Here is a 25,951-nt window from a genome sequence, read left to right as displayed (position 1 = left end):
ACGTGGGTGAGGAGTTTAAAGGTGATCCTCTTCTCCACCGGGAGCCAGTGGAGTTCCCTCAGGTGAGGGGAGATGTGACATCGGCGGGGTATGTTGAGGATCAGTCGGGCGGAGGCATTTTGGATACGCTGGAGTCGTTTGATGTCTTTGGTTGGGATGCCTGTGTAGAGTGCGTTGCCGTAGTCAAGTCTGCTGCTGACGAGGGCTTGGGTCATCATCTTTCTGGTCTCTGTTGGAATCCACTTGAGATTCTGCGGAGCATGCGGAGGGTGTTGAAACAGGAGGAGGAGACGGTGCTGACCTGTTTGGACATGGTCAGTGCAGAGTCCAGGATGAAGCCGAGGTTTCTTGCGTGGCTGGCAGGGGTGGGTGGGGGTCCGAGGTCGGCGGGCCACCATGAGTCGTTCCAGGCCAAAGGAGAGCGCCCGAGGATGAGGATTTCCGTCTTGTCGGAGTTGAGTTTCAGGCGACTGTTGTTCATCCATTCGGAGATGGATTTTAGTCCTTCGTGGAGGTTTGTTTTGGCGGTGAGTGGGTCTTTGGTCAGGGAGAGGACGAGCTGGGTGTCGTCGGCGTAGGAGATGATGCTGAGGTGATGCTGGCGGGCCAGTTTTGCGAGGGGGGCCATGTAGACGTTGAACAAAGTAGGGCTGAGGGAGGATCCTTGGGGGACGCCGCAGATGAGGTTGGTGGCTTTGGAGCGAAAGGGGGAGAGTCGGACTCTCTGAGTTCTGTCGGAGAGAAAGGATGAGATCCAGTGGAGGGCTTTGTCTTGGATGCCGGCTTCTTGGAGGCGGGTCAGTAGGGTGCGATGGCAGACTGTGTCAAAAGCGGCTGATAGGTCGAGAAGGATGAGGGCCGAGGTTTCGCCGTTGTCCATTTGATGTCTGATGTCATCTGTGGCGGCGAGGAGAGCAGTCTCCGTGCTGTGGTTTCGTCTGAATCCGGATTGTGAGGGGTCCAGGATGGAGTTGTCTTCGAGGAAGTGGGTGAGTTGTGTGTTGACGATCTTCTCGATGACTTTTGCTGGAAAAGGGAGGAGAGAGATCGGGCGGAAGTTTTTGAGATCGTTGGGGTCGGCCTTGGGTTTCTTGAGGAGGGGTTGGATTTCAGCGTGTTTCCAGCTGTCCGGGAAGGTGGCGGAAGTGAAGGAGAGGTTGATGATCTTGCGGAGTTTGGGGGCGATGGTGGCGTTGGCTGTGTTGAAAACATGATGAGGGCATGGGTCCGTGGGGGAGCCTGAGTGGATGGTGTTCATGGTTGCCATGGTTTCTGTGTCGTCCACGTGGGTCCAGGCGGAGAGGCGGCAGTCGCGGTTGGAGACGTCGGGGGGGGGGATCTGGCGGTGGGCCGGTGTTGAAGCTGTTGTGGATGGTAGCGATTTTCTGGTGGAAGAAGGTGGAGAGGTCGTCGCAGAGTTTCTGGGAGGGCGGGATGTCGTTGGCGTTGGCTTTTGGATTTGAGAGTTCTTTCACAATGCCGAAGAGTTCTTTGCAGTCGTGGGCGTTGTTGTTGATGCGTTCGGTGAAGTGGGCACGCTTGGCGACGCGGATCCGTTGGTGGTGTTCATGCTGCATGTATAGTAACAGTGTCTCATGCTGATTTCTCACTTACAATATGTGACATGAAGGAGTGAGAAAGGTTGTGGCCGTCAAGTTTCAACTGAGTCGAAGAAGTGCTGTTGTTCTATCTGGGCCGATTCTAGACACATGACCATCACTTTTCGTTGGTGGATAGTTTTGGGCCAACTTTGACAGCCTTGTAGAGTGTTGAAGCTTATTCTTAGCCAGTTTCAAATGGGTGAGGTGTGAGTGGCTGAGAGGAATGACCAGGGTTTTAACAAGGTACACATAGGTATTTAGAACATCATTTCTGCCACTCCTTGAGGAACGTTTATCAATTCTTTTTCCCTACCATGATATCTTGTTTAAATAAAATAACAGACCACTACTATCGTTATAAACTAGGGGCATTTTTACAAGAAAGTGGTGATGCATAGATGATGCACCTCTTTTCCTGTGCCTTTCTACCGGCACCTAACGACACCATGGTTGCGCCGTATTTATAATACTGTGCATCATAGGGGTCTATAGCACAATAGAGTCAACATTTTTTATGCTATTATGGCACTTTGCTACACTAGCATCAAAAATGGTGATGCTAGTGCAGCAAAGCAAAGGTAGGACCATCGAACATAATGGGTGCATCATTTTAACGCCTGCTCTGAGCAGGCATTAAGAATGACACAAAAAATGGTGCAGGGAAACCTTTCACTGTACCATCTTTTCAGGCTCCCATCATCAGAACACCCCCTTGCACAGTCATAATGTGGTGCAAAGGGGTTACAAAGTGGTGCAAGGGAAGTATTGCACCACTTTGTAAATATGGCACATCAGAGATGCATACATAACGCCACATTAGCGTAAACAAATGATGCTAATATGGCGCAAGGAGGCGCAAAGGGCTTGTAAATATGCCCCCAAATATTTACATTAAAAAATATCAACTCATAACGATGGTGACTGCAAGTTATCAATTTGCACAATATTGTCAAGTCAAGCGTACGTAGGACAGTGTAGATTTACTGTTCCAACTCCACCTCTGCTTCTCCTAATAATATTCTGTGACTCAATATCTTCTAGTCACCATGGTAGCAGGTCTATATTTAAAAGTTGATATTGTGGCACCATGGTACACTTACCCCACACATGATATTGGTTTGGGCTCTTCTTGAAATGTGATCTTAGGGGACGTGTATGCTGAATGTACCACAAACACTCCACCAATGATGATGTCTCCTTCCATGGAATAAGATTCTTGGTTCCAGCGTTGGAGTTGGCACCCTAGATGAACAGATCCATTTCCTACAACGCAGATGAGAAGATACACAAAGTGCATACGCAGGCCCATTGAAGCTAGAGCAGATCATTCAGGGATTCACCCCAGTGAAGCGGGTAAAAGTAATTCCACAGAAAAGGTGGAGCCAGAGAAGAGAGCCTTAGGTGAGTGTGAACCGACGCCGAGCAACGGCTCCAACAATGTATCTAAAAGAGGATTACCTTACTCTGCGGAAGGAAGTCTCATAACGGTTTCTGCAGGTCTGCAGGTTTATAGTATCCTGAAATCCCCCGCAGGAGTCTTGGTATGTAATTGTCAAGTAAAAAGAAATAGGCCTTGGAAATCTCTGGAGTGACAGAGACGCAGGTGTTGAAAAAACCTTAATTTGTTATTATAATAGTATGCTTAACAATATATGGTGAGACTATCAATTATCATTTCACTCATTATGATTATTATTATTATTATTACTAGTAGGTAATGAGGTAGGATTTCACCTTATCTAGGCAGTATCAAATGAAAGTCTGGTTAGCTCTTTCAGGGCCCCTTCCTTTGTAAGAATCATATTCTGGTTGGAAGACTTCTGAAAACAGTCCTAAATTCATAGTTGTTAAACCTGGGGATGGTCTGAGAGAGGGGCATCTGCAGCTCTGAGATGCACACATTGGTAGTGGAGTCTAGCATGCTAGAGTAGTGCAACACTCATGTTCACAGTCTTCAAATGGGACTAGGATGTGGTGAGAAGGGCATGGCTGAGTGTAACCCATATGACCTCCACCTTCATGAATAGTTCAGTGTTGGGTGCGCTGCAAGTATCGGACACCCTTCACATGCATCGTCGAGGGATGGTGGACAGTTTGCACCTGCAGGTCTCTGGTTGCCCATCCACATCGGTGACGTGAGTGTATGTCAGGACACCTTCACAAGCCCGTCCACTGAAACGCAATCCTGTCTTAATCTTGACAAAGCGGTGGAGTACTAATTCACTATGACTCGGCCTATAGAGTATCAGAGTGTAGCCATCAGTAGGCCGCAAGGGGAGAGATCTGATCACTGTGTACATTTCAGATTCCCCTACACAAGGCCTGTACCTGGTTAGACCACTCTTAGAGGAAGGAGAGCAATGGTAGGTCTGTTCAAGCAAAACCCTCAGTGAATTCGACTTCAATTGAAGAATGCATCTGCAATGTCCACTACCTGCACCAGCAAAGTTCACCAGTCCATACCTTCCCCTACCATCACTGGAAATATTTCACCAGCCTATTCCCTACCTGCACCAGCAACATTCACCGGCCTATCCCCTACCTGCACCAGCAATGTTCACCAGTCCATACCTTCCCCTACCATCACTGGGAATATTTCACCAGCCTATTCCTTACCTGCACCAGCAACATTCACCGGCCTAACCCCTACTTGCACCAGCAACATTCACTGGCCTATCCTTTACCTGCACCAGCAACATTCACTGACCTATCCCCTATCTTCACTGGCAACATTTACTGGTCTATCTGCACTTGCAATATTCACCGGCCTATTTCCTACCTGCCCCAGCAACATTCACAGGCCTATCCCCTACTTGCACCGGCAGCATTTACTGGTCTATCCACTACCAGCACCAGCAACATTCACCTGCCCTTCCCCTACCTGCATTGGCAGTGTCCATTTACCTGCACCAGAAATGTTCATTTGTCCATACCTTCCCCTTCTTGTTCTAGCCACATTTACTGGCCCATCCCCTACTTGCACTGGCAACATTCACTATCTATCCGCTTCCGGCACTGACAATATTCACCAGCCCTTCCCTTACCTGCACCGGCAATATTCACCGGTCTATCCCCTAAAGCACCTGCAATATTCACCGGCCTATCCCCTACCTCCACCAGCAATGTTCACCAGTCCATACTTTCTCCTGCTTGCTCTGGCAACATATACTGGCCTATCCCCTGCCTGCGCCGGCAATCTTTACTGCCTATCCCCTATGTGCACCGGCAACATTTACTGGCCTATCCCGTTGTGCACCAGCGACATTCACAGGCCTATAACCCACCTGCACTGGCAACATTCACTGGCGTATCCCCCACCTGTACTGGCAACATTCACTGGCCTATCCCCCACCTGCAGTGGCAACGATCACTAGCCTATCCCCCACCTGCACTGGCAACATTCACTGGCCTATCTCCCACCTGCACTGGCAACATTCACTGGCGTATCCCCCACCTGTACTGGCAACATTCACTGGCCTATCCCCCACCTGCACTGGCAACGATCACTAGCCTATCCCCCACCTGTACTGGCAACATTTACTGGCCTGTCCCCCACCTGCACTGGCAACGATCACTAGCCTATCCCCCACCTGCACTGGCAACATTCACTGGCCTATCCCCCACCTGTACTGGCAACATTCACTGGCCTATCCCCCACCTGCACTGGCAACGATCACTAGCCTATCCCCCACCTGTACTGGCAACATTCACTGGCCTATCTCCCACCTGCACTGGCAACATTCACTGGCCTATCCCCCACCTGCACTGGCAACATTCACTGGCCTATCCCCCACCTGCACTGGCAACGTTCACTAGCCTATCCCCCACCTGCACTGGCGCCATTCACTGGCCTACCCCCCACCTGCACTGGCGCCATTCACTGGCCTACCCCCCACCTTCACTGGCAACATTCACTGGCCTACCCCCCACCTTCACTGGCAATGTTCACCGGCCTAGCCCCTACCTGCACCAGTGTTGTAGTGTTGTATTATCTAATACCTAAACCGGCAACATTCACTGGTCCTTTCCCTACCTGCACAGGCAGCATTCACCAGCTTATCCCCTACCTGCACCAGTGCCGCAGAACTTGGAAATCCTGTATGTGTATAGACTACAGAGCGCAACCCTCACGTGTTCTTACCGGCTTGCTGTTTCTGCACGTATTACTCATTTTCACTTGTACGGCCACAAAGCACTGGCAGATCATGAATATATGTTGCATGTGATGTCATGATGCAGAATTAGCAATTACCCTCATTCCATGTTTAATTATGAGACTACTACTACTACTACTATCACTACTACTACTGGTACTACTACCATTACTATTACTACTACTACAGTTACTACTTGTGCTACTACTGCTGCCAATAGCACTACGATTAATACTACTACTGCTACTATTATTGGTACTATGACTCCTCTTACTGCTACTGTTACTATTACCACTACTGATATTATTACTATTATTACCATTATTATGAATACTACTACTACTACCACTGATATTCATAGTAATAATTATACCAATAATAGCAATACATGTTAATATTTCTATGAATATACTAATTATTTTATTAATGAAGCAGTATAATTCGATTCCATGATGTACTATTACCAATTACAAACACGATGTGTTTGATTATGATAACACTGCTAAAACTGCTGCTAAACCTACTACTTTTACTACTACAACTACTGGTACTACTTCTGCTGCTGGTCCTATTATGGCTACTAATATGACTGATACCACTACAGTTACTGCTGCAGCTACTGCTACTACTGCTTTTACTATTAATACTATTACGATTACTACTTCTACTGCTAGTACTACAGGTACTACTACTGCTACTTCTGCTGCTACTACTTTTACTTCTACTATTAGTACTACTGGTACTACTAGTACTACTACTGCTAGTACTACCGCTACCACTACTACTACTACTGTTACTGCTACTGCTGCTGCTACTGCAATTACCATCACTATTACTACTACTGCTCATATTGCTACCAATAATAATAGTAATAATAATAATAATAATAATAATAATAATAATAATAATAATAATAATAACAATAATGTTGTTAATATTGATAAGAATATGATAATAAGGTGTGACAATATGTATTAAAGGAAGTCTTGGGTTTATCGTGCCAGCTCGAAAGGACAGTTTAAATTGCACACGTGGGCTGCAGCGACGGGCCTAAGACAAGTATTAAAGGGCTATTGGGGTGGGTGGCACAGTCAGTACTGCAGGCCCACTAGCAGCATATAGGATAGATATACTATCCTTGTCAGGAAGCCAGAAATCACATGAGATGGTAGCAGATACTGAAATTCATAGCCATAGGTAATAGCTAAAATTTCTCATTGCTTTTGAAAATATTGTCTGGTATCCCGTTTGGATCTGGGGCCGCGTCTTTGTGGCTTCTCCGTATAATTTTCACAAGCTCTTCGTTGTAGGGCCACTTTGGAGAAGTTGAGATGTCATTTGCTCCCGAGGGATCCTGCAAACTTTTATCATCCTTATGTGAATGATGAGCTGCAGGTAAATGTGGAGATTGTGGAAGTACCACTTTTTGTCCCTTAATTACTTTTCCTTTGCTACATCTAGGGCTTCCTTAAATTATTCCCAGTTGGAGGAGCCTATTTGGCTTTGTGTGGGCTGACGTTGTCCAGTGGTTAGTGTTTCACTTCAGGCATGCAGTAACTAGTTTATTCTGCCATGTGTGCTCTTTCATGTGGCATGATGTCATCCAGGTCTGATCAGAGATGCTCTGTTTGCATAGGCTAAACAGGCCTGTTATGTAGTATCTTTCTGCTGACATGTGAATATGATCTCTTTCTTTTGGATCTGCCCTATTACTGTGTTTTCATTTGTCTTAACCATGGCAAAGTGAAGGGTAGGATTTATAGAAATTCATTGTGATTCAAGCCTCATAGCATGAGTCTATGGCTGCTTTCATGAGCACTCAACTGTTCAAGAAGTGAATGAGTATGAACAGTAGCCCTTCATTTATTGAAAAGAATGCATGATGCAAGGGCATGCCCACAAGACAGGCTGGATGCTCAAGGGCTGCTCATATGAATTTAGCGAGGGCTTCCCTGAGCATGTCAAGGTAAATAGTGTTTCTCCTCAGGGCATTTAGTGACAACTTTACTCGCTTATATCCAGGGGCGTGGCTCGGTCAGTAAGATGGGAGGTGGCGTGTGCGCTTCAGGGTCAATCAGGCTAGCATATTATGTTTAGATGCTTTATACGACAAGCAGGGTGCACGAGAGGGGCATAAGGGGAAGTGGAAAGGGGACTGGTAGGAGTACTAAGAGAGGAAATACAATATTTTGCAAAATAACCTAGATTTATGAGGACTTTCAAAACATAGAGGGAAAGATTGTGTATGTGTTATTGTCTTTCTATGTAAGAATTCCTGCTGAAATCTGACTGACATCTCACAATACCTGACTGAGGGCATCGGTACCCAACTATCTATCAGGAAACACATTTCTTAGGGGGAGTGTAACACCCAAAACACCCCCTCCCTGAACCTACGTCCCTGATTATATCAACTAGATACAAGGTCTGCTAACATTTTTGCCAAGTCTGGAGTCTCACATTTTAAGTAAATGCTGATAGTTATTAGCATGAGGTTTGAACTGTTTCTATTGCATATTCCTTTTGGTGTATTTACGTATCCCTTTAGCTGGGCAGAGGAAAGAGAAATAGTGATAGAAATGCATCCATTCTCCAGTGGTGGCAGGTGAACAATAAGGCCCATATGTATACTTTTTTAGCACCGCATTTGCGCTGCTTTTTTACACAAAAGCGGCGCAAACTTACAAAATACAATTATATTTTGTAAGTTTGCGCCGTTTTTGCATCAAACAAATACACAAATGCGGTGCTAAAAAAGTTTAAATATGGGCCTAAATGTGGTGGGGTGTAATCCTTGGCTTAAATTTCAGTGAACAAGGCTGGCTCACTTACTTGGAGGCTTTGAGGGGTTCCCTCACACTTGCTGCAGTCAGTCTTACACTCTCACTTATTCTCACTCAGACTTAGTCAACAGTCACTTTTACTTAATCTGACTCAGTTTCATTGACTCATACAGTCTCACCCAGACTCACTCTGACCTTCTTTATCCCACTCATTCTAAGTCATTCTGACTGACTAAATCTCACTCTGACTCATACAGTCTCACTTAGCTTCACTCACTTTCACTCAGTGTCACTCTGACTCACTCATTCTCACTTAGTCCCACTCATTCTCACCTAGTTTCCCTGAGTCTCACCCTGACTCGCTTGTTCTCCCTTACTCACTCAGTCCCACTTGCTCAGATTCCCTTAATTTCACTGTGCCTCACTCATACTTATTAAGTTCCACTCATTCTCACTCATTGTAACTCACACAATGGCTCTCACTCAGTCTCACTGAGACTCACTTAGTTTCACTCTGTCTCACTCATTCTCTTTGAGTCTGCTCACCTAATGTTTCCTGATTTTTCTCATAACTCACTCATCCCCCCTGATTCACTCAGTCCTATTCATTCAGATTCAATCTCACTCTGACTCACTCATATTCAATCAGTCTCACTCATTCTGACTCACTCAGTCACACTGTGACTCAGTCTTACTCATTCACAGTTAGACTCACTCATTTGCACACAATCTCACTCATTGTCACTGAATCACTCAGTCATAGTCATTCTGATTCATTTTGACTCACTCAGACTCACTTATTCACGCTGATGCAGACTCAAATTCACTCAGAAACAACCAGTCTCACTCAGTCTCCTTCACTCTCACACTGACTCACTCTGACTCACTCATTCTCTGACTCACAAAGACCCACTCAGACTTGACTCACTCATTCTCACAAATTCTCCCTCCCTCAATCATTCTCACTTGTACTCACTCTTTAACTCACTTTTACTCACACATAAGCACATAGACACACATACATGCTCACTCATACACACACTCTCTCGCAGACACACACTCTCACACATACATACACTCACCTTGCTGTCTGTGCAGGTCCCGTTTGGATTCATGCTTCTTATTTCAGCTTTAGTCACTTGAAACTGAAACCTCAAACTTGTGCCGTCACAGATTTGAGTTTTCAGTCTCTGCTTATTCACCCCACGCTTTCCCAACTCTGTGATGAGTTGGGAAAGGGTGGGGGGGCTGGCTCAGGTACATGCCGCCACGGGCACTTCAGGGCTTAAGCCTCCAATGTCTGTGGCTAACTTTGTCTGTGATGCTTCAAGACATTGCATATTGTGAGGTACTGAGGCGTGCCAGGGGTCTGAGGCCAGGGCTGAGCGCCTATGTGCACCTGTGCCAGACATCAGACATTCTCTCTAGCAGAGCTGTCCAGGGATGCTGCTATACCGCATTTTCTTTTTATACCAAGAGTAAATAAAAGGTTATTATTTACTCTTGTATAACAAAGCAGATGGCCCCAACAGGAAACCCGCCACTGCCATTCTCACTGCGCATGTCTTTCCTAGAGTCTCTACTACAAAGATTGAGTTTGCTCCAAGATGAAGAGGCACCAGTGGTGTTGAGCAGGCTAATGCAGGTGTACTGGAGAGGACGGTTCCGATCCACATTGTTACATGCTAGTAAGCTTGCACAAGTTAGTGCTTGTACATCTGTATGCTGGTCCTTTCCCTGTTTCCATGGCAACATAATAGGCAGGATTTTGCACAACAAAATAGCACAACTTGAAAGAAGATGGTAAAAAGGAAAAGTGCTTTTACTTCTAACGGTTTCCACTTTGCACGTGTGTTGCATTGTACAGCACACATGCAAAGCATGGTATTTTGTATTGGGAGGGTACCCTTCCAGTACAAACCCTATGCCTGACTCAGGCAGACACATTAGCACTTTGGCAGAAGGATGTGTGCGTGGCACTTGGCAGTCCAATTGTGCACCAGTGCTAGGGAAAGAGGAGGGAAGTGTCAGATCTTTGTAGGTATCTCCCCTCTCCCTGTCACATAACATAGACCACCAGTTATTGAAATTTGGTCCAGAGTGTCATATTGTACACTACTTAAGTCACTACATGTGCTAATAGTCCCATCTCCCGATAGGCGGTCCATGTCCCAGAGAGGAACCGGGATAGGTTTTATCACATTTTTTGTTTTATTTTTTGCATCTTAACCTCAGATCTTTCAACTTGCCCTGGCTATTTTCCTGCATTCTGGTACATGTAGGTGTGCTTGTCCTGACATACTAAGATGTGACATGGCTACTGATTGCATACTTTGTTTAGCAGCTTGTTCATTAAAGTTTGTTCATTGCCTTTACACCATGCATTCCTTTTGTAGACCTGTCCCTTCTGTTTTATTACACATATTAATGAATACCAACTTGCATTTCAATTGGTTCAAGCCACACCCCCTTACACCAGCACACCTATTACATATGTGTTAGCTCTTAGTTAATGAACTGGTCCAAAGAAAAAGCACGGTTTGTTCATGTTTACATCAACAGAGGAATTTAGGGGTTGGTTGGTCATACTTGAAATGTATTACTCTGGATGATGCCGAAGCTGGAATAAAGGAAAACAAGAGCCTTTAAATATATGGAATGATAGATTTCAACTTACCTTTCAACAGGGATGGGACTGAAATCAATAGAATGAAACACTGACAGCAGAAGCCTGGGAAATCAGTTAGCTCTCTGTCTGTCAGAGAAGAACAATGGGGGTCATTACGACCCCGGGGGACGGCGGAACACTGGCAGTAATGCCGCCAACAGGCTGGCAGTGTTCCACTGGCATATTATGACCGTGGCACATTCGCCATGCTCATACCGCCGGTCCCGCCAGGACACCGCCAGGGCAGGGTTGCAAGCAGCGCTGGCCTGGGGATTATGAGTACCCAACCGCCAGCCTATCCATGGCGGTAAACACCGACATGGAAAGGCTGGCGGTAAGGGGACTTGGGATGCCCCTCCGGCCCCTGAACTGCCCAGGCACTTGGCATGGGCAGTGGAGGGACCCCCAAGCACAGCCCCATCGTGCATTTCACGGCCCGAATTACAGGCAGTGAAATGCGCTACGGGTGCTGCTGCACCACCTGCACATCAACATTGCCACCGGCTCTATTACAAGCCGGCTTCAATGTTGATGTGACTTTTATGCTGGCCCAGTGGAAAAGTCATAATAGAGTGCAACGCATACTACCACCACTGGCGGTATGTTGGCACCCACGGCTTCGGCCGTCTTGAGCAAAGACCGCTGAAGTCATAATGAGGGCCAATGTCTTGTTTGTAGATGAGTATTGAGTTATTTAATGGTATGCCTCTCACAGTTCTGATCATCATTCTCTTCTCACAGTCGAGCATGCTGACACATTACAAATATACACTTAATATATATGACACCTCATTACTGTTAGCAATAATTGTAGCTGAAATTATCAATTTGCAAATTGGTAAACCTGTTTGACCCCTTATTGTTTATCTTAATTGTTGTAATGTGTGTTTGTTTTTTATTTGTAGGTTTATACAGTGATTGCACTGCCTCTTGGATGCACTAGAGGGCTAACACAGGGAAAGCATGTGAGGGAAGGCAGAGGGGAGGAACACACACTACCCAAAACATGGTTGGATGCAAGCATCACCAATTATTTAAGTTATAGGCCAGACCTATAGGATTTGCCAATGCTTGTTTTCATTGTTTACTAGGCCTGTTGTGTCAGTACAGCTGTCCTCAGGGAAATAGGTGATCACCAGAATAGGAGCTGTGAGAATTTGTACTAAGGGAGGGGCTGTGAGTCTGCCTACCTGTTGCTCGTCTTCCCTACAAACAATTGACTGAAAAAGTCTTGCATTAGTCAGCCTAAGTACAAAGTAAATTACTAATTACCAACATGGATATTGCTAACAAAGACCCCAGTATAATACATGAAGAAGGGGCTTTATGTGGAGTAACACCTGTGCCCAACATAGCAGGAATGGGTTCCACATTGTGAACTCTCTGAAAAATAATATAGGAAGAGAATGTATTTTGTACTACTTGTAAAAATGCAGGCATTTTACACTGTGGATCCTCTGATCAATGGGATAGGAAAGGGTGCTGTATTATAAAAAGTGCAATATCAAGAGGTTTTCCAGTGAACTTTCTTTCCAATACAGTAGGAATGTTTATAACCTCCATGATAAACACCAAGTGAAAGGACTGAAAGACTGAACTTAAAAAAAACATTAAACAGCATTCCTTTTTTAGACCTTGCCATCATAATTTATTAGAAATTTGGTTAGAAACTTCTATGTTCATGCCAATGTATTCCTTGGGTCTGCCCAAATTGTGATAAGTCTCTCTTGCCAAATGCACAAGGTTATGTTTATGTTCATGGATTTATTTTTAAATGTGGCAAACAGAGGAAGTAGGTCCCTCATTTTACATTCTGAATGCCTAAGAAAGGTTGTCGATTTACCACTTTTGATGGTGAAAGCCTCATGTTTTGCAGCAGACCACTGTCTCTTTTTAGGATAAGGACCTGCAGGTGCACACACGATCACGTTCATGTCCACTGAGATAGTTTTTTAGCTTCAGTTTTTGCTCTCTTATTAACCTGCAAAGCCTCTAAATGATGACTTCCAATTTATAATTCCACCCAAAATGTTATAAACATGTGCCTTTGTGATTACAATATTTAGTGCTGCATGATATGAAGATCTTTTCCAATGTGAAGAAAACGCCCGGGCTGGACATTGTGTTTTTAGTATTAATGTTGTGCTTTGCTGCGTCCTGAGGTTCTGGCCACAGTACCTTCTGGAGCCAGCCTTGTACTGCCCTGCCCAGTTGCCCCTACAGATAAGTATTTAAGAGAGCCCTCCTACCACAGTTTGAGGATATGGAATACAGAGGCGAGGGGTGAAAGACCCCAGTGGCACATTGAGGACCGGTCACTTACTACTGTGCTGTGTCCTCCTGAACTGGATTTCTCAAAGTCATTAAGATGAGGATTTACATTAATAATGCTCTGACAAATTTAATATGAAAGGGTTTTACCTTGTGATTTTTTTGCCAAAGAACTCTCTGATAGGTACATAAACATGGATTTTCACATTCTGAAGTCACTTTTAAATATAACAGGAAAGGTTTTCACATTGTGAACCCCATTACAAACACTATATAAAGGGCTTAACAGTTTCATCTTTGTGATGAAGAAATAGGTAATGGGTTTTACCTTGTGAACTAGCTGAAAAACGCAATAGGAAGGAGTTTAGTACCTACAACCCTTTAGAGAGAGACTTTATGTTCATGTCAATGTATACTTTGGATCTACTTAACATGTTTTAAAAGAGATCTTTGGAGAGACACATATGATCATGTTTCTGTTCATGTTAAGACCAATAATCCTAATTAATTGATGTTTAAATGAGGTGACAGGCAATATCTGTGAATGATCTGACAAAGCCTGTAGACTTAACCCTATGGTAAAAACATGTATGTGTCATGCTAGGCCTTTATAGAGGCATTGCTGTTTTTTTATTTTTAATGACTGTTGGTGTACAAATGGTCACCTAGCACCAAACAGAAAAACTAGAGGTACCACGTTAGTTTATCTGTGATATTTTTTCATGTACATGATTTGCACCCTACAGTTCTGTGGAGCACTAATAGGAGGGGATTCGGTTTCAAAATCCACTTACTTTTCACTAGCGTTGGATCTGGCTGCATCAGATACCAACAATGATATGCAAGGTAGGGGTTCCCTCCTAAAAATTTACCCTAGCCTGCTTGTGACACATTTACAAGCATGTTGGAAAATGACGCACACCTAGGAAAAGTTGCACAAAATCTGACTAGTGTCAAAATGTTAATGTCTGGTCAGACCAGGCATTAAAATGTCAGCAAGACACATGTACATAAGGAGAACACTCACAAAATACTGTGGCAACTTGGAGGAAGATATGGACCTACTCCTCTTAGAACTTGGGGCAACAAGGAGACCAGCACAACTCCCAACAACACCACCACAACATCCAGCACCACCACGGTTACCACCACCCAGACTACAGAGGCAGCGTAGGAGAAGGGATCGTGTCTACCACCAGCGGGCATTCCTGATTGCCCTCAGAGAGGAGGAGGCCATCACCTTCTACTAGCTGCACTCGGAATCGATCATCCAACTGCTCCGCCTCATTGCCCCACATCTGCAGCCAACTGTTGAGTGGTCCACTAACATCTCAAAGCTGACCAAGCACCTAGCTGTGCTTCACTTCCTTGCGCCTGGATCCTTCAAGACCACAGCAGCATGCGTGAGTGGAGCCTCATAGCCATTCCTTTCTGCATTCCTGCCCTCTATTCTGGATGCAATCATCAACCTCACACCCCAACACATCCTCTTCCCCAACACCTACCAATTAAACATGGCTTCTACGCAATTGTTGTACTTCCAAATGTCCTCGGAGCGGTGGACAGCACATATGTGCAACTTGTACCACATGCTGCAGCTGAACATGTGTAATGCAACTGGAAGCACACATACTCAATGAATGTTCAGTTCATCGTGGATCATTACTGCTTAATCATCAATATACATGCCGAATACCCATGTAGCGTCCATGACTCGTTCCTCAATCATCAACCAGAGGTTCCAAGATGGATAATGGCCTGCTTGTAGGTAAGCAAACAGCAAGTACCTAATGGACACAAGAACAAAGAGATATGGGGGACACAACACACAGCTCACTCTCAGCCTACACAGATAGGAACTGCATGATGAGGCCTGTCACACATATATGACTATGCCTCTGTACACAGATCTAAGGCAAATCACCTTGACATCCAGTTGAAGCCATCTCAAGTCACTTTTGAATTTGTTGCATGATGGAGAGGCACACAGCCATGTAATGCAGACAAGAAATCTGCTCTACATCTCTATGTGCAAGGGAGGGTTACTATCTACCTTGGGGGTTGTTGCATGCCACACACGGGACCTCAGTTGTGTCATGGTTCAAACCTCAGGGATTAGGGGCCTCAGTTACCCCATCCTTGTGCCACTCTGTGCCACCAGAGCAGCATTTCTTGAATGCTCCACTGGAACAGTGTGCCAATCCATATTTGCAAGGCCATACAAAGCAACCTTGTGTGGCTTATCATGGCCTTGTAAATATGGACCCTTGATGTGCATAACACTGTGTAAAATAGCTGTTCAATGGTGCTGTTTTGGGTATACTGACACAACATCCATGGATGAAAAAGGTACCTGGCATATTCACAGATTTACAATGTATCATAATTGTATGCCATCTTAGGGGTGGCGTAAGAATGACCAGGGGGGAGCAATATCTCTATCACTCCCTGTATCTTCTTCTTCCTATTTGTGCTGCATTCTGCAGCACACAAAGAAAGAGGGAAATACCTCTCATATTTGTTATTTTTTTGTGCAGGAAGGTGTACCCTCCTGCATAAAAACTATCATCCCCGCAATGCATGCACCCTTGCACCATGTGGCAAAGCTGCCTGCCTTAGCGCTAGGCAGCAAGTTGTGCCCCAGTGCAGGGGGAGAGGACAGAAAGTTGCTATATCTTATTGATAAGGCGCTTTCCTAGCACTCCACATTGGTGCATGGCAGCACAGCAAGACATGTGCTGTGCTGCCCTGTGCCCTTGGCCACTACAATGAGGCCCTAAGTGCCAGATGACAAACCACCAGCCATGGCCAAGTCACGTGTAACTTTACAAATGTCGGATGCTATGTCAAATAACTTAGATGTCACATGTGTAAAGTCTAATTGTACACATAGACATCACCCGCCATCTACTGAGGGAGCAGCCTTGGCTGGAAGTTGCTCACGCACACACAATATATGTTCTTAAAGCCAAAAGCTTAACAAATAACCCCTGATGCAAGTGTGAATGTGTACTGCCTAGGCAACTGGTGTGTAATTCCACTTGTATGGACCACAAATTGACATGAGTCTACAAGTAATGTGTACCAGTTCCCCTTCTTAGAGATGTAATACAGTGCAGGAAGTTGTGTAGCTGGAGTGCAGGTTAACACGCACAAATCTGCAGGATACATGTTTTGTGGACACAATTTGGCACAATTTCTTCCCGCATGTACACAATGTCACTGCACCGTGACATGCAAACATTCTTTAGAAAATGCCAGTTGTCACATTAGGTCACCCATTTGGGATGTGTGAGGACATACTGTGTGGATGGGATCATGTCTACTCTCATGGACAATGTGGGCCAAACAAAGGCATGGGCAAAAGTAATGTAGGGCAATTCCAACATCTGAGGAGGAGCAGGGACCCATATATGTGTCTGTGTCAGCTATGTCTGGCATGTCGACAACAACCTAGGTTGGACTGACAGAAAATATTCCCAGGCACAATCTGTTGCACAACATGTAGGGGCACAACCCTGCTGTACAAATATGACAATCAGAAACTTTATTCTTATGATCTATCTGCCCATTAACTGCATTTGCCCCAACATACAGTGAGTGAACAGGCCCCTGGAAACTGCACCACACTGGCATGACCAACATGTCATATGGTTGGCTGAAGTGCATAAGAATAACAATACAAATGACACACCTGGGCAGGATTACTGCAAATGCAGTAAATCAAAGCAATGACATATTTTTTTTCATTCACCATTTCAGCTAACCAAGGTTACGGCATTCAGCCATGGGTGACGCCCCTATTGCTAATCCACAAACAGATGCTGAGAGGGTCTATAACCAGGTCAATACCAGGATCCAGACCTTTGTAGAAAGGACATTTGACTTGTTAACTCCCACTTCTGTTGGCTGTATGTATCAGATGGGCGACTGCTTTATTCACCATCATTAGTGTGCAAGATGATACCAGCATGAGCCTTACTGGCCAACATCTGTGTGAAAAGAAATATCCTCTGGGATGAGTAGCAGGAGGCTCCCTGTGAAGATGAGGAGGATGACCACGCAAATCTTCTAGACATACACAATACTGTTGCCGGGGCACAGTGACGTGCTTACATGTCCAGCTTTTTTTCATATAAATATATGTGGAATAAGGCATGACTGCCAAACATATAAATATATCATCCCATATAACATATGTCTTGGAGTGTATGTCACAGTCTTATTTCACAAAAAACAACATATCTAGGAAACCATGAATAGGCCCCAAGAGTCATTAATCTAGAGTGAACACTTTTGTCACCCACTACCAGACAAAATGCACTGAGCTCAGAAAAATGTGGTGTATGATGTTTGCATTACCTCCCAAACAAACATATATGACTGAAAACACTCATCTCTGCCATTGAACTTCTGTACCAAAAGGAAAATAGATAGCTAGAAATCACTACATGAAGCATCATTGCAACACTGTATGCCAAGGTCTGTAAACATTAGTTAGGAACTGCTACAGTTGATCACTGTGAGATATGTGTCAAATCAATGGGTAAAAGATTCATAACACTGCTGACAACTCACAACATCTACACCTTTTGCACTTACAAAAACTAGCAAGTGTATCACAGAGGACAATACATCTGTATGTGTAGCATAGTGTCCAACAAATCAGTGGCCATCTTGCTTGTATGCCAATTAATGTCATTGCATGTCTTATGCCGTTGGCTATGGGTCTGAGTACACCATGACACTGCTTGTACATAGATGTGGGGCCATTAGCTGTAAGAGGCATTCTGCCAAGCAGAGTCCCACTCATGGCCATAACAGGGCCTGCTATATTGTGGAGGGGGCTACCAGAGTACACCAGTATTACTCCTGGAGGCAGGATAGGTTGTGGGACTATTTACCCTACTCCCCACCAATCGCAATTGAAACATTACCACTGTGCTCCATATTTACCAGACTCGTGTGCAGGACATAATCTCCCATGGGCCAATGCCAACGACGAGCAAGAACAAATGGACGACAAGTATGTTGAAGATGGGAAGCAAGACCAAAATGTAGCATCAACAGCAGCAACATTGTTGAGTCAACAACTTATGGTCCAATGTGTGGTAGATGCATGAGTGACTCACACAATGTCAGATGAGCACGATGACAAGAAAGACTGTACCTATGTGAGAAAACATATAGCATCACAAACAGTGTGAAGCCAAATTACATGCCCAGTCACAGTGTGAGAAAGTCATCCAGTTTGCACATACTACAAAATGTTAGTTACAGAAAATGGTGTGGACTGACCCTGGCTGTACCCTGGGTCTGCTATCCAGTCCTAGGTCCACTACTCTGAATAAAGGGTAATGCTACCTTGACAAAGCACAATTACAACCAACATACTCCTGTAAGCCACTAGTATATAAAAGAGCAAGGTTGACTCAAACTACCTACGAGACCCTAGTAGATAAAAGGGCAAGTTTGAACCCAACTTCCTATAAGTCCCTAGTAGAGGGAACCATCCCCAACCACGACTCCTGAACCACAAAGTCATGAACAACAAATGCGGAACAATGCTTTTGTTAACCATGACTTCCTTGTTCGGTGCCTTACCCACGCATGTGCTGAACAATGCACATATATGGTTAAGGCACAGAAGAAGGGAGTCGGCTTCCTCCGAGGATGCAATGAGGTAAGTGGGGCTGGGTACGCTTTAGGGGTGGGGGTGGGGGGGTCAGGGCATTTTTAGTTTCAGGGGCTGGGGTGAGGGGTCAGGATATTTTTAGTTTTTGGGGGTGGGGGTCAGGATGGTTTAGGTTTAGCGGCGGGGTGGGGTGGCCGGGGCATTTTTAGTTTTAGGGGCAGGATGGGGGGGGGTCGGGTATTTTTAGTTTTTGGGGTGGGGGGTCAGATGGTTTAGGTTTAGGAGCAGGGAGGAGGGGTCGGGGCATTTTTAGTTTTAGGGGCAGGGGTGGAGGGTCAGGATGTTTTTAGTTTTAGGAGCGTGTGGTCGGAGTAGTTTAGGGGCAGGGTGGGGGTCGGGGTATTTTTAGTTTTTGGGGGTGGGGGGTTGGGGTAGTTTAGGTTTTAGGGGGTGGGGGTCGGTAGTTTTAAGGGCAGAGGTAGGGGGCTGGGCAGTTTAGGTTTTAGGAGGTTGGTGGTCGCAGTAGTTTTAGGGACAGGGTGGGGGTCAGGGTAGTTTATGTTTGGGGGTGGGGGATTGCAGTAGTTTTAGAGGTGGGGGTCGGGTATTTTTAGTTTTTGGGGGTGGGGGTCAGGGTAGTTTATGTTTAAGGTTAGGGGTTGAGGGGTCGGAGTAGTTTTCAGTTTTAGGGGCGGGGTGGAGGGTCAGGATATTTTTTGTTTTAGGAGCGTGTGGTCGGGGTAGTATGGGGCAGGGTGGGGGTCGGGTATTTTTAGTTTTTGGGGTTGGGGGTGGGGGTTGGGGTCGTTTAGGTTTTAGGGGGTGGGGGTCGGGGTAGTTTTAAGTGCAGGGGTAGGGGGCTGGGCAGTTTAGGTTTTAGGGGGTTGGTGGTCGCAGTAGTTTTAGGGGCGGGTGGGGGTCGGGGTAGTTTATGTTTTGGGGTAGGGGATTGCGGTAGTTTTAGGGGTGGGGGTTGGGGTATTTTTTGTTTTTGGGGGTGGGGGTCAGGGTAGTTTAGGTTTAGGGGCAGGGGTTGAGGGGTCGGGGTAGTTTTCAGTTTTTAGGGGTGGGGTGGGGAGTCTGGGTAGTTTAGGTTTTAGGGGTTGGGGGTCGTGGTAGTTTTAGGGGCAGGGGGTCGGGGTAGTTTAGGTTTTAGGGGGTGGGGGGCCGTGGTAGTTTTATGGGCGGGTGGGGGTTTGGGGTACTTTAGGTTTTGGGGGTGAGGGGTCGTGGTAGTTTTATTGGTGGGGATTGGGAGGTCGGGGAAGTTTAGGTTTCGGGTGCGTGGGGGTCACATACTTTTAGGGGCAGGGTGGGGGGTTGGGGTATTTTTAGTTTTTAGTGGCGGGGTTGGGTGTCATAGTAGTTTAGGTTTTAGGAGGGTGGGGGTCTTGGTAGTTTTAGGGGCAGGGGTGGGGGGTCGGTTAGAGGTGGGGGTTTGGGGTATTTTAAGGTTTAGGAGTGGGGGTTAGGGTAGTGGTAGAAATATTTTTGTGGGTGGGGGTTGGAGTACAAGTGTGTTAGGGGTGGGGGGAGTCACATGCTAGAACCATGCATGCCTTTACCGGGAAAGCCTTTACAACAAAAAATCATTGTTAAGGCATTCGTGCTAAAGGCATTCGTGGTAAGAACACAGTTGTTGTTCCGACCGCGTTGTTTAGCCATGCGTGGGTCCAGTATGCATTGTTCCAACTCCTATTCCCGAGTAGACAATAGGGCAAGGTTGAATCCAACTACCTATAAGTCCCTAGTAGATAATAGGGCAAGGTTGACTCCAACTACATATGAGTCCCTAGTAGATAATAGGGCAAGGTTGACTCCAACTACGTACAAGTCCCTAGTAGATAATAGGGTAGGGAAGTTTTGACCGTCTGATGCATGTCAAATGCGGTGCCTGGGGCAGATACAGTATCCAGTAGCAAAATGGCAGTGTGTCTCCTGATGGGAGGCCCCTGGATAGGGGGAACATGATCAAATGGCTACATTCACATATCCATATACCTGTGTGTACTAAGGGCCTTATGTATAAGGAAATTGTGCACAAGAATATGGTGCATCACTGTGTTCTCCCCTGAGCTGGTGCTAAATCAGCTGCCTAGCGCCAACACATCCACCCTTGCACCATGGTGCAAGGGGGCTTGCTTTGCGAGGGTGAAGGAAAGTACCCTCTTTTTGGCATGTTACCCCCAATTTCTGCATGATGTCAGTGTGTTTGACTGCCACTGGGATCCTGCTAACCAGGACCTCATTGCTTCTGCTCTCTCTCCTCTCAATATTGTCACTGCATACTGGTAACCCAGTATTTCATCCCAAATTGGCATTCTAGTCACCCATTGTAAGTCCCTAGTATACGGTATTTAGGTACCCAAAGCATTGGGGCTCCAGGGGATCCCTATGGGCTGTAGCATATCTTTTGCCTCACATAGGGAGCCCATGCAAAGGCTTCCACAGGACAGCCATTGCTGCCTGTGTGAAATGGTGCATGCATCATTTCACAGCCATTTACACTACACCAGGTCACTTATAAGTCACCCAGTCAGCCAGTCAGTCAGTCAAATAACTTTATTCGGCAATTGCCATAAAAGTACAAACCAAGACACATTTCCCAATCTCTAAATAGTAAAATAAAACTTTAAAACCATTACTGGAAGCACCAGATGAACATCCAATCTGAAACCCCTTGACATACATAGATAAATATACTAGACATGATTAAAAATCACAAAGTCAGAAAAGTACAAATGTTAGCGTTAAAAAGATATACTATACGTACATAAAATATTTAAAAAGGAGTAGGCCTTTTCCTAATGCGTAAAGAAGCTGTGACAAAGTCTAATACATGGTGACAAATTTGGATATTAGGCAATCTCTGAAGGTATAGCAGGGCTTCCTTATAATGAATAGGTCTAAAAAGACGTAACGTGGGTAAAATAAAGGCCCCTCTAGGTGCAGCATATAAAGGGCAAAAAAGAAAAAAATGCAAAGTGCTCTGGGTTGATTTGGAGTCACAGGGACAAAGCGGTAAATCCTTTTTCCAGAAACATGGTTCAGGGAAAGCTACCTTAAAATGAATTAGATTAAGTCTAAAAAGTGTTAAAAAGGAAATTATTTTAAAACTTGAAAACCAAGACAAATAGGGTTCAAGGCATGGAACAGTCACAATCCGAGAATAAGAATCAAAAGATTTCAATTTCAGGGAACTATAAAATCTCAGCTCTGATATGTGCTTGGAATAAGTAGACTTCAAAACAGACCTAGAGTTTGTGGTTAATAGATGGGGATCATCAAACATATATCTAAGCCCTAGGTTCTCAAAGGAGTTTTGCAGAAACATAAGCCAGGGAATCCTATTTGAGTATTCCAATTGAAGACAATCAGTGATACAGTCTTGGACCAAACTTGCCATAGGGTTTGACCAACATTTGATCCACAGCAGTAGGGGAGCCATAAAGACCCTGTCCTCCAAAAAGCACTGACCCAGTTCTTCATGGCAGATTATGTTTGCGGTGCATTTTGGAACCAACAATAATCTGCGCAGGAATTTATTTTCTACACTCTGAGGAGACGGTATTTTATTATAGCCCCAGACGCCTGCCCCATAAAGGACTGATGCAGTGCATTTGGAATTATTAAGAGTTTTCAACTGAGCAGGGGGTCTGTGACCTAGTTTATTTGAAAAGCGAAAAATTGCTTCATTGTTCCTTATCAACTGTTGGAGCTTAAAATTAATGTGTGTCTTCCAGGACAAAGAAGAACTCATGTACATGCCTAGATAACAAAATTCTTTGACCTTATTAAGAGTGTGCCCTCCCATAGAAAATAGTTTAGACTTTGTATTGCGTGGGCCACAAGTCATAACAAAAGTCTTTGGGTAATTTACTTTCAGATCCAGATTCAGCATAAAACATATAAGTCACCCATATACCAGTACTTCAAAACTGAAGGCTGGGTTAAGAGTACTTGTGTGTGAGGGCACTCCCGCACTAGCAGAAGTACCCCCACATCATCCAGGACCATTTTCCCAGACTTTGTGAGTGGAGGGATGCCATTTTATGTGTGCACTGGACATAGGTCAATACCTATATCCAGCTTCACAATGGTAACTCAGAATATGGCCATGTAAGGTTTTGGAATTATACTCCAATGCTCATTCTAGCATTGGTTGTATAATGCCATGCACTCTAGGGGCTGCCCTCCTGTTGCTCAAGCAGCTTGAACCCAGAAAGGCAGAACAAAGCATTTCCTTTGGGAGAGGTGTGTTACACCCTCTTCCTTTAGAAATAGGTATTACAGGTACGAGAGGGGTAGCCTTCCGGAGCCTCTGGAAATGCTTTGAAGGGCACAGATGGTGCCCCCCTTGCACAAGCCAGTCTACACCAGTTCAGGGACCCCTAGTTTGTGCTCTGGTGCAAAAATGGACAAAGTAAAGGGTATCTAGAGTCTCTCCTCTGGGTGTTTCCTCAAATTCAGATTGCAAGACTACAGCAGGAATCCTGTGCATCGTTTACTTCACCTTCTACTGACAAAACTGCATCCGGACCCTCCAGGAACTCTACAAACTGCAACAAAGAAGCAAAGACGACTTATGCAACATTGTACCTTCAGCTCCTGCCATCAACTGCCACTGTTTTCAGCCTGCACCAGAAGAATGAAGGAATCTCCCTTGAAATGAAGGAGTCACTTTCCTGCTTCAGCAGGAACCCCTCTGTACCAACAACCGGTGGCGTGGGTCCCCACTCCTAAAGAAGTGCATGGATCCAGCAACACAGGTGGTGTACTGAAGTGGTCCTGATGGTCCTAAGGTCCAGCTGTCCCACTTTGGTGAAGGCAAGAGCTTGCCTCCCCACGCAAGACAGTACCCCCATTCACCTAGTGTTTTGCAGTTGCCAAGGCGTGTTGGTATCCTTCCATGAAGATCTTCAAGCACCATGCAGCTCCGGCCCCTCCCACTCTATCCTGTGATGCACATTTTCCTGAGTGGCTCTCTGGCGGCATGGGATCCCCTTGTGTAGTGCTGCATGGGTCTCCTTTTGAACTTTTTTGTCCCAGTGCTGTGGGACTCCTGTGCATGCTGCCTTTTCTTCTGAGGGATCTCTGAGTTGCTGAGAGGCCCCTCTGCATCCCCCTCCTGGGTAGAGGCCACCATGTCCCTCCTGTTCCCGGGCAGTGGCACTTTTGCTAACCGCATGCTTTACGTGTGCCAAGGCTTATTGTCAGAATCCAGCAATGCAAACCAGACTGCAATCATACATCCGGTGTGGGACATCATCTGCACCAACCAGGAACCCGTATCTGTCTTCTTGGGTGCAGTACTGACTGTTCTTCTTCTCCGGTGGTTCTTCTTTTGCGCCTTTGTCCGGGTTAGCAGGGGCTCCTGTTCTCCCTGGACTCTTCCGTGACTTGGTCCCTGTGACAAGGGATACCGCAAAGAAGATTCACAGCCAGCGGTTTACTGTTAATTTGTCTTTATTAGTTAGTACTAATGTTGTATAGTTTATGGTTTTGTTTGTTTCTTTGTAGTTTTGGATAGGAGTTATTTTCTTCTGATTCTGCTCTCATTCTCTGTCTATTTTCTCTTATCTTCTTTTTGTCTCAGCTATCTTCTAATCTTCTGAGGTTTTCTCTTTTCTCAATCTCTGTTCCTATCTGGAGTATCTTCTCTTACCCCCTTTTCTAGTGTTTGCCAGTTCTCAGTGTTAATATAAATTCAAACAAAAACTAAGCCGTCTTGGATTTCTTCTTTTATCCGTTGGAAAATAAACAACTAAAAAACTAAAGATCTGACATCTTTCTGTCTTGTTCCTCCTTTTGTCATGTATGTCTTTGGGGAGATAACATTGTACAATGCTACTTCTGTAGGAAAAACCCCTATTAGAACGCTTCAACTGAAGAAGGTACACAAACAACAACAAAAAAAAACAACCATTATCAATAAGAATACACTAACGTTATGTTGTCAACCGGCCTGGCCGCCTCCCGCCTCCTGCTCGTACTGCCAATAGGTTAGAACCGTGTCCTCTGTAGGACTGTACCTGACAAGGCCATGCTCTCCCTAGAGTGTGGCTGGTTGTCTGGTGTTGCTGCTTCCTGGTCCTCCTGTCGCTGGATCAGGGAAGTAACCGTCGTCGTCGTGTTCCACTCACGAGTCTGGAGTCTGCGTTGAAGGTGCTGATTCGAATGGAACGTCGGACCTCTCTTCTGTGTAAGCCGCGTTCCTCCTTCTGCACTGCTTCCTGAGGTCTTCTTGCTGGTGCTGCCGCTGCAATCCAGATCTCATAGAGGAGGGTTTTACAAACCCCACCGTTACCCGGATGTGTTACTGGATTGGATGATATTGGTGTCGCATCCGGGTAAGGCAGGCTTGATGCGATGGTGCCCCTGGGGTACTGCTGTGTCGGCGCTGTGTTGGTCGGCCAGTGACAGTCCCCTTCTTCCACAGGTCTTCAGGTCGAGGAATGCATCGTTGGTGTCTTGTAGCTTCTTCTGGTTCTTTCATAATCGTCTTTCTTGTGTTCTTGTGTGTTCTAGGAAACTTAGGGCCAGATGTAGCAAAGTTTTGCGAGTCGCAAACGGTCCGATTCGCTATTTGCGACAGTGCAAAATCGGAAATGCGATGCAACAAGCCCATTTCCGACTTGCAAAAAGCGATGGGACCCGTTTGCGAGTCGCATCTGTTGCGACCCCATTTTGCGACCCGCAAATACCACGTCGCAATTTGCGAGTCGCAAACCTTATGCAATTGCAACTCGCAAATTGCGACTAGTCGCAAAAAGCCCAGTTTGCATGTCCCATTTACCACTAACTCAGAGCAGGTGGTAACCATTACCAAAGTATAAAAG

At 45.5% G+C, this 25,951-nt stretch overlaps 1 protein-coding gene across 1 annotated transcript in view; it reads right to left on the bottom strand.

The window, feature by feature from the left end:
* Positions 1–25,389, bottom strand: part of LOC138249297 (extracellular calcium-sensing receptor-like) — a 106,219-nt gene extending 80,830 nt beyond the window's left edge. Inside the window, exon 1 of the mRNA XM_069203254.1 lies at positions 25,256–25,389. Within this exon, the coding sequence (XP_069059355.1) occupies positions 25,256–25,389 (134 nt within the window). The remainder of the gene's footprint in view (positions 1–25,255) is intronic.
* Between the last annotated feature and the right edge of the window lie 562 nt (positions 25,390–25,951).

Source organism: Pleurodeles waltl, chromosome 8 (assembly GCF_031143425.1).
Source record: "Pleurodeles waltl isolate 20211129_DDA chromosome 8, aPleWal1.hap1.20221129, whole genome shotgun sequence".
Classification (NCBI taxonomy): Eukaryota; Metazoa; Chordata; class Amphibia; order Caudata; family Salamandridae; genus Pleurodeles; species Pleurodeles waltl.
This window is presented reverse-complemented; position numbering and strand designations above follow the sequence as displayed.